The sequence below is a fragment of the Lithobates pipiens genome, unplaced genomic scaffold, assembly GCF_037356315.1.
Source record: "Lithobates pipiens isolate NorthernLeopardFrog02 unplaced genomic scaffold, aLitPip1_a1.2 Scaffold_138, whole genome shotgun sequence".
In the NCBI taxonomy this organism is placed as follows: domain Eukaryota; kingdom Metazoa; phylum Chordata; class Amphibia; order Anura; family Ranidae; genus Lithobates; species Lithobates pipiens.
In genome coordinates, this window is record NW_027507726.1 from 714,726 (window position 1) to 724,926 (window position 10,201).

Sequence of the window (10,201 nt, forward strand, 5' to 3'; positions counted from 1 at the left end):
AAAGATTTGAAGCAAGTATTATTTCTAGGTCCGCCGGACTTTTGGGAAGAAAGTCCGCTGGAGCCCACACACCATCGAATTGTCCCGACGGATTCCAGTCCGCCGGACCGAGTCAGTGGAAAAAGTTCGGTCGTGTGTACGCAGCATTACTATTATGTCCCTGGGTCTGGAAGTGAAGGGAAATTTACGTAATGTTACATAGATTAAAAAATTTTATTGGATGGGGTTTTTTTTTTTTTAAGTCCTTCCCTTTTCTATCCAAACTAAAATTTTTACTAACTGTAAAAAACCCATACAGGAGGGCGCAACCGCCTAGTGCAGCCTTTCTCAACCTTTTCAACACGGAGAAACCCTTGAAATAGTTCTCTGGTCTCAGGGAACCCCCTGATAAAAATTTGAAATCTGCAACTTATGATACATTAATGTGATGGTCAGTGAGAAGAATGGTCCTTACACTTGTGGTCATTGGGAAGAATTACCTCCTTACAAATAGTGAAAAAGATCAATGGTGTCGGTGGGAACTTATCCGAGAGGCAGAAATTGCCCAATGCTGAAGGAACCCCTAGCAACCTCTGGAGGAACCCTAGGATTCCATGGAACCCTGGTTGAGAATCACTGGCCTAGTGCATTTACCATAAATAATAAACCATTTGTTCACGATCTTGCAGATCCGTTTGATGTTTTTTTTTATGCATGTGAGTATTCATTTGTCTATGTGGATTTAATAAAAGTAATTTATGGCAAATGCACGAGGTGGTTGCGGCCTCCTGTTTTATACAGTGTGTTCAGAGGACTTCCCGGTCGGAGGAGGGCTGCACCCTTGATGGGCATTCTGTAAAGAAGTGTGATGGAAGATTTCCCCTGGGTCTAATGCTTTAGTGTTTTTAAACTTGTAAAGCTTTGGCTAAACATACTTTAAAGCCAGAGGCAGCCGGGCAACTAGTGTTTTCAGAAGACCAGCAATGGCAGCCTGCATATTTCTCATTACAGGTTTCTTTTTTATCTTGCTGAGGGAAGCATACCTAGCACCTCATCTCTGCTCTCTTTTTGCAGCCGGAGGAGCCGCTAGAATGTCAAAAAAATAATTTCTGTAATGTATTAAAAAAAAACAATAGGGAGCATGAGAGCTCACCATACCACCTACAGCAGGGGCAAAGTTGGCATCTTGGGGGCAGAGACTTCACTGTTGATGATCCCACATGCATAAGAATCAAGAGAGATAAATCACCCTTTGCAAATTGTAATATCAGTATATCTTTTAATAGGGGTGAAATGCGCTCAAGCTACTAACTCAGCAGGTGTGAAGCAGGACTAAAGGGGATTTGATTTATTGCTGTTACCTAGGAAACTACAAACCTAGAAAATTGATGTTATAGGAGAAGGAAAAACCTTTAAGCTACTACAAAATTAGAGGTGAATTAGTATAAAAGGGGCAGGTTTACTAATAAAAGCTAGTTGCAATCAGCAATGGAAACTACAAGAGGTCCTGCCGAGCAGACTCACTGTTTGGACTGCCAGAGAGGTCAGGTGCCTGATGGATGTGATCGGAAGACTGAAGAGAGGAAGTGGGAGATGACAGCTTAGGATCCACCATTATGTCTAAATCTGAAACCTTCCAAGGACCTGGAGACTTTTTCACACACTCACCGTCTCCCTCTAGTGGAGGATGACGAGTACAGCCAGACACCCCAAGGTCAGGAAGGAAAGACATCACCAGGGAGAAAAGTAAAAAAAACAAAACAAAAAGGAGAGAGAGAGAGAGACAAGGACCAGGAAGACAAGACATAGGACAAGACATTAGGATGCAAAAAGAAAAAGTGATGTGAGAAACGCAACACATACACTGGAATAGTACTACAAATAAAAGAAAAACTGCACTTTTTAAATGAAGCAACATTGAATTTGCAATGAAACTTTAAAAGGGAAGTATTGGGCCTCATTTTGTTTTCTATTTTATTAGTTTACTTCAATCTTTCACCTGCGACTGGTAGAAATGAGATGGCCATATATGCTGCAAGATGGCCAAAATAATCAGAACAGGGTAATATTTTACAACTCTATTACACCCCTCAAAATATAGTAACACAAATCGGCTTGCCCCTTTTCCAGTTAACTCCAGTCTCACTCATCACAGGGTTGTGCAAGTTTTCGATCTCTTTAGTCAATAATAAACATTCTGTCTAGCGCCATGGTAAGCTGGACAGGACCTGTACCTTGACGTGAATATTTGGGTAACCAAGTGACTATGTTAAAGTAATATTCATATGTGCTCTTAGGTGGCCTGGGCCCACGTATCAGCAGTTGGACTGGTGGCCAATACTACGTGTAACACTAGTTGCATGCATATACTATCAAATTCTGTCAATACTTCTTATGCATTTCTATTTATCTAGAATACCTGCTTAAGCTCTTGAGGAAGCGCATTAGCGCAAAACATGTAGAGCTACATCAAATTACACCAAGCCTGCCTGGTTACCGGTAGTGACCAATTGGCACCCTTGTTATAGTCAGATTTTCTTGGTGTGATTAGCATGCAATCTTGTTAGCAGGTTATCATCATGTGATTATTATTTTATATATATATATATATATATATATATATATATATATATATATATAGATTTATATACGGTATATATATTTTTTTCGTCTTTTTGTAGGTTTTAGAAATATTTGTAATACAATCTATACTTTAAGAAATTGCTGTCGTTTGGTGCCTGGTCTGCCAAATCTACAAACTAAATTTTAGGACGTGGCACGTTGCAATAATTTTTTGGCATCAACAGTACCAGTCTGTGAAGAGGCAAATACTTACGAATATTCATTTAAAATGATGATTTAACTTAAACATCAAACTTCTATCTCATCTTTGACCAACTGCAGTCAGGCAGATATGTGTAGAATAATCTTATGATGAGTGTCCTTTAGCCACCTTTAGCTCATCTCCCAAAATGCAATAGTCTTCTATTCACAAATTGGCTCTTAATGGCACTTAAAGACATTCGTGCAAGAACACTGCCATTGTTGACCCCCTCCTAAAAATTAGAATTTTTTTTTACATTTTTCTGGATTCATAGCTTTATGATTTGCTGACTGAAAACAAGCCTAAAGATCAGAAAAGAAAGAAAGTCTTATCTGCTGCTCAGTGACGCAAAGCACTGAAGTCAACAGGTGATATTGCAGCCAGGCAACTAGCATTTTGAGTGAGGTTTTTCTAATGGCAGCTTTTATACCTATTAGTCTCATGATAGGTTTCCTTTAACTATGAGGACCTTTACTTCCCCTTTAAAAAAAATAAGACCGTAAAATCACGACATCGGATGCTGGTCAACACAGATGATGGAGAATGGTCAGGTAAATCATTTGAGTATGAAACAGAATGTAGAGAATGATTAGATAAAACAAATAACAAAAAAAACAAACAGTCAGTCTGTCTACAGGTCACTATACCCTCAAAACATTATAATAGCCTGCAAAATGCAGATAAACAGGGATTATTCTTATAACTGGGGGAGGAAAAAAATGAATTGTTCTTCAGCATTCAGTGATAGAGTGAGGTGAACGAAACTTTCTGAACATATTGAACCATCACCCCCAAAAAGTACAAGCCAAGCAGCACCTACTGTGGGGTCAATTCTCACATGTTTAATGCGTTTGCTGCTTTTGCTGTAGCCGGTTTTCATCATCTGTATAGAACTCCAACGAGGGCTAATGCACAATATGGTTAATTTGATGTCATCTAAGCAAATATTAAATAGAGTATTTCTTTATTTCAGCATTTGTTTTTTTCTTTTTATTTTAACATTTTCTGGCATGAAAATGTTGGCGTCAAACTGAAATCTTTAACAAAATGCACCTAGAATTTATGGGTGCACCAACATTATGTCAATGTTTTCCCTATCCAGTCCGCTCAGCTCCACTCGTATAGCCTCTCTCCTCCCATTAGCCTGCAGCTAAGGACCACTGGGTGTATGCCTCCTGCAGCTAAGGACCACTGGGTTTATGCCCCCTGCAGCTAAGGACCACTGGGTTTATTCCTCCTGCAGCTAAGGACCACTGGGTTTATGCCTCCTGCAGCTAAGGACCACTGGGTTTATGCCTCCTGCAGCTAAGGACGACTGGGTTTATGCCTCCTGCAGCTAAGGACCACTGGGTTTATGCCTCCTGCAGCTAAGGACCACTGGGTTTATGCCTCCTGCAGCTAAGGACCACTGGGTTTATGCCTCCTGCAGCTAAGGACCACTGGGTTTATGCCTCCTGCAGCCAAGGACCACTGGGTTTATGCCTCCTGCAGCCAAGGACCACTAAGCACCACTGGGTTTATGCCTCCTGCAGCCAAGCCGCTGGTTTCACATAGAGTGCCGTGGTTCTTAGATGCAGGCTAAGAGCTAGGGACAGGCTGTGTTAGTGGTAGTAATTCTTACACCGATAGGTCAGTCATTAAATCCCAGTTATACTGGGGTACCATGAAATGATGGGTGCTACATTACAAAATAGGTGCTTCAATTAGGTCAGCAAATCAAACCTTAACGAACTGACCTAAATGTCTTGAGACTGTGAAGGTTTTCAACACCTCTAAATTGAGACTGTACTTCTCTGGTGCTATTGTGTACTCACCAAATTCTCAACGATAAGCTGGGAAGATCCTTCTAGATGCAGGCAGATCTTCTCGCTCAATGACTAGTAACAACACAGCAAGAGAGGAGCTGAAAGACACTGCTATGTTCCCCACCTGCATGGCAGGGGGTCTTAAAGTGGTTGTAAACCCTTACAAACCACTTTGACCTACAGGTAAGCCTAGATTAAGGCTTACCTGTAGGTCCAAGAAATATCTCCTAAACCTATATGGTTTAGGAGATATTTACCTGAAGACAGCCACCGCTGCCTATGGCGCATGCGCCGTAGACAGCGGCGCGCAGGCACACTGGGTAAGCCGCAGATCGCGGCGATATGCCGCGAGTGTCGGCTCCCGTGCACATGTGCGGGAGTGACATCATCGCTGCTCCGGCGAATCACAGCGCCGGAGCAGCGAGACTCACCAAGAAGATGGACGCTCGGAACTACAGGGGACAGCGGTGACTTTGCTGGCTCCTGTGTCAGGTAAGTGGCACATAATGGACTACTATGCGATGCGATGCGATACATAGTAGTCCATTATGCTTTACCTTTGCAGGGAATCAAAGAGGAAGTAAACTCATCAGGGTTTACTTCCTCTTTATTGTTCGCCTGTTTTAGTCCAAATCACCAAAATCTTCCCACAAAGAAATATTGAGGGCACTATCGGCTCTCAATTCTTTTTTATTGTTACACATTTACAAAGATTAAATGCACTTAAAATCTATCAGCCAATCACCGTTTTGAGTGAACAGGCTCACATTTTCTCAAGGCATGGAAACGGAGCATGCCCTGTGAATATCTCATTGTGGAACGATTTTGTAATATTAAATGACTGGGTAGTGCCAGGGGGATTGGATAAGGGAGGGACATGTTTATTATATGAAGGATAAAATGGATTTATATGAAGAACTTTCAAGAGGAATATTGTATGCCTGCGATATCACAAACAGAACACAACTGTTTAATAGAAGGGAGGCTTTTTACACTTCTAGTCTACTATTCAAAAAATATCTGAAAGAACAACTATATATGAACCGGTTTTGTAGACAGTGTAAGAAGTCCCTCAGCTTTGCGTTGTCACATTTAACCTACAAACCAAAGTCGTACAGTTGAACAAAAACAATATAAACAGTTGACGACAGTTGCCTGTCCTTATGTTGCATCGACCTACCAGACTTAGAGCGCGCATGTGTTCCAGTAGCAGCAAGAGACAGGGACTGAGGCTTCACGGGATCGGCAGGCAGAGTATAATTGACCGTGCTTGGAATCTGGATGTAAGGGCCCACAGCAGCGACTCGCCCAGATGCCAACGTAGACTGAGGAGATGGTGTCCCGTTAATGCGATTCAGCTGCAAGTAAATCCAAAATATACATGAACCACTTGTCTTTTATACATTAAAATTATTTAGGGACATTCTCTCACTTTGGGAGGCAGAAGGTATCTACATCTAGGATGGGGAACCCCCATCAGAGACATTTCTGCTCCCCTGTTCAAATCGAACTTATGCCAATAGCCTAGTAGCAATTGCAACAGTGATATCACTCTGTTAGAATATTTGCTCAGTCTTATGAGAGGATGATAGGTAAATAGATGCATCTATCACCCAAAATATTATTTGTCTTACTGGAGCGATTCATGCTATCTGTTCTGGTTCACACCGTCACCTGGACAGAAGGTGATGAGCAATACAAGTGTTATAGTTGCCTAAAAAAGTGGGACATTTTCCAATGGGGACACTTGGCCAGATGACAATGGTCTTAGCCCTTGTACACACGGTCGGACATTTCGACGGAAAATGTCAGATCGGACCGTGTTTTCGGATAATCCGGCCGTGTGTGGGCTCCATCGGACCGTTTCCGTCTGAATATCTGACCGACAAAGTTTTAGAGCTGGGCTATAAAATTTTCCGACAACATGATCCGATCGGACTTTGTCCGATAGTTTGTAGAGAATTCCGATCGGACAAAGTGCCACGCATGCTCAGAGCAAATTCCTAGACCAAAGCTATTGGCTACTAGCCTGAACGTAGTCCCGTCCTAACAAAATAACGTCATCACGTTCTGAACGATCGGATTTTCCGACAACTTTGTCCAACCGCGTGTATGCAACACCAGTTTCGGATAAAATCCGTCGGACAAAATCCGACGGATTTTGTTGTCGGAATGTCCGACCCGTGTGTACAAGGGCTTACAAGGGATCTCATCTCACTATGGAGGACCCAAGGATGAGAAGTGAATGGATTCTCCACCAAAAAACAAAACAAAAAACTCACTCCATCCAAACCTTAAACAAAATATAAAAAAGTTCTTGCTATAGTTACATTTTATACCACTGACCATGTCCACTACTGTGGGGCTTTGGTGACATTTTCTAGGCTATGGATTAGAAACATACAACCTGCAAAGACTGCTTTAAATGACATGATGAAAAAAAAGACAGAGCAAACATCATGATGGTGGTACAAATCCAACTCAGTTTGTTGTAAAAATAAAAAAGGGAATGCTGGGATATGACATTGGTACAATAAACTTCGGTGGAACACGGGGCTCAATTCACTAAATATCGCATGCAACAATGAATATGTCATTTCACTACAGGTTTAAGCAGTATTTACCACAAAAATAAGAAATGCTCGGTAAATACCACATGCAAAAGTCGAGCATGCGGTCCATCTCCCTGAACCATACCATTCCACAAGCTCCCAACATGTGCCTCTACCCCACAACCCTGGCCCAGCTCATGGGGGTGCCACCGACTTATCGGAATTTGGAAGCCCCTTTTGACAAGGAGGCCCCCAGATCCCAGCCACCCTCCACCATGTGAATTAGTAGGGGTGCGGGTCCATGTGTGGTCAATGATGTCACCCGTTGCCCCGCCCCCTATGAAGTCATTGGCAGACATGCATATGTCCATGTACGGTCAATGGCATCACGGGGGGGGGGGGGGGGCAGGGCCCCCCTTGTTTACCTGAGCGGCGGGGGGGAAGTTACGCGTCAGTCGGTGGGAGCCAAGCAACAAAGTGGTCCTGCTGTCGGGAATTTATGTTTTCGTTTGAGTGCGTTCATCATGATTGACAATGGATGTACATGGGGGGACATTTTTAAATGTATTTATTTTTAATAAAAAGACTTGTCAAAAACTGTGTGATGCTTTCACTTATGTGGGGTAAGACACCACTCAAAACCGACCCCGTGCTTCAGATGTGGATAAGGCTGTGTATGGTCTCAGCCAGCACTGCTCCAGTCATGCCCCCCTGTCATGTTTCACCCGCCTACCGAGACTTGGTCACAGAGGTGTTTTTATTTATACTTGTAATTTTTTGGGTGAATTAGTAGGGCATTCATTTTTGTCTTGCGGTCTCCCCCAAAAACCCTCAAGGGCTTGGTTTGGGGGGTGCATGCTCTTTTTTTTGTTTTTTTAAACAAATTTTTACTGTTTACTGTTGTCCCTGCTGACAGCAGAATGTGAACAAAAGGGCCAGGTCATGGTTGTTAGGATGCCCATGGGTGCTGGCTCCCTAATAACCAGCAGCCCAGAGCTGAACTGTCACATTTAACAGTAGTAGCAATATCACTGCAAAATGTTCCACTTCCAGTTGCAGGTCTGGTCTGCATTAAATGTTAAATACCAAAAATAAATAAATAACTCATGCGGTAGTTAAAGCATATGTTACCCCAGCACTTCTTCCCTTGTATGAAATACCTTGTGATCCTGCCGGTCCCCCTGATTTCCTATTTCAAATTGACCACTCTAGGCATGGGAGTACATCCATTCTAGCGTGGTCAATTTTCTGGCTGTGCTGGAAGAACAATCGGCCTGTTCTTCAATGGCCAGACGTTTGTGGACACCACCACCATTGTACAGCCATTCACTGGGAAGATCTGTGTACTGCTTCTCCTCCTCTATCTGAGCTTGCTAGTGTAGCTGTGAACAGAAATAATGTGATCACTTATAAAAAAAATAAAGTATTTATAATTAGATATATTAATCAGAATGGGTAAGGGATTATTTATACTTTGTGTGTATCTTTGTGAATTGCATGTTCTGGAGGTAAATACTGCACAAGTTATTTTAACGCAACCACTCACGCGGTATTTAGAGCTTAGGCTCCTTTCACACTAAGGCACTTTTACAGGCGGTGTAGCTCTGAAAATAGCGTCTATAAAGCGCCTCTCCTGTCACTCCAGTGTGAAAGCCAGAGTGCTTTCACACTGGAGTGGTGCTTGTGGGACGTTAAAAAAAAAAAAAAAAAAAGTCCTGCAAGCTGCATCTTTGGGGCACTTTAGGAGCAGTGTATACACCTCTCCTAAAACACCCTCCCCAATGGGCAGCACTGCCAAAATGTTGTGGGCGCTTTTAACCCCTTTTTAACCCCATTCGGGGGAGGGGGGGGGTTTAAAAGCACATCACTAGCAGCGTCAAAGCGCCGCTATAACAGCAGTAAAGTGCCGCTAAAACTAGCTGCCGCCTCAGTGTGAAAATGCCCTTAGTGAATTGAGTCCACAATGAGCTAGGAAAACATCTGAAAACCAATAAAGACACAGAGTGGCCCATTGAATAGTTAATCTTACAGGAATGTTCTCTTTTTGACGTGCCTCAACTTTTTTCTTGTACAGCCTTTCGCGCAGTTCGTTTATACGCTTGTCCATGATGGCAACCTCTATATTGCGTTTGTTCAACAACTCTTTTTGCTGCTGGAGCTTGGAGTTCTGCTCGTGGTTGAGGCGATTCCTGATCTAAAATGGAAACACAGAAAACCTTTGAGTGATTGTGCCTATGAAAAGGAGCTGCCTGAGATATACCACGCATGTTTTACTTTAGTTTTCAAATGATTGTCAGTGCAATAGCAGCAGGGCCAAGAGCTTGGCAGAGGCAGAAACTGTTCTTTAGGCTCCACTCACACTTGCACGACTCAAAAGTTGCGCAGACTTTGGAGTGCAAATTTTATGCAACTTTGGATGGTGGCAACTTGGATACGTCTTTGGCTTTGACCAGAGATAATGGACAACTGTTTCACTATATAACATTCAGGCACGACTTTCATGCAACTTCTGAGGGTTAACATTGAAGTCTATGGCCCTCAAGTTGCATGAAAGTCAGACCAAAGTAGTACATGAACTACTTTGAAGTTGCTGCAACTTTAAAGTCGCGCATATATGAATTGGTATAAATTGAATAACGACTTGTCATGCAACTTTGATGTCCAACATTGCATGACAAGGCGCATAAGTGTGAATGGAGCATTCTTTACCGATATAAATGCTAAAGGGGGCAAACAGGGAACAGCAGCATTTACCATGATAAAATATTGCCCTCCCTTTCAGACATTACTGAAGGCTTATGCTTAACTTAACTGCCTACATCAGGGGTGCCCAAGCATTTGAAGAGTGACGGCTACTTAAGCGACTTGATAACCGGTCACGGGCCACAATGAGTGGAGCGGGTAGATGACAGGTCCATGTCCACTCTGTATATGGAGAGCAGATAAAGCCCACTCTACTCTATGGGCCCTCCGATCTGCCCAGATGGAAGGGGAAGGACTTTTTTTAAATTTTTTATTAGCAGATCGAATTGGAGGAAGGA

The 10,201-nt window shown here is 42.7% G+C and overlaps 1 protein-coding gene across 1 annotated transcript in view; it reads right to left on the reverse strand.

The window, feature by feature from the left end:
* LOC143981318 (apoptosis-stimulating of p53 protein 1-like) overlaps positions 1 to 10,201 on the reverse strand; it is a 44,799-nt gene that overhangs the window by 32,790 nt on the left and 1,808 nt on the right. Inside the window, exons 2-4 of the mRNA XM_077479114.1 lie at positions 9,190 to 9,354; positions 5,789 to 5,966; positions 1,504 to 1,656 (exon numbers count right to left, since the gene is read on the reverse strand). Of these exons, the coding sequence (XP_077335240.1) occupies positions 1,504 to 1,656; positions 5,789 to 5,966; positions 9,190 to 9,354 (496 nt within the window). The remainder of the gene's footprint in view (positions 1 to 1,503; positions 1,657 to 5,788; positions 5,967 to 9,189; positions 9,355 to 10,201) is intronic.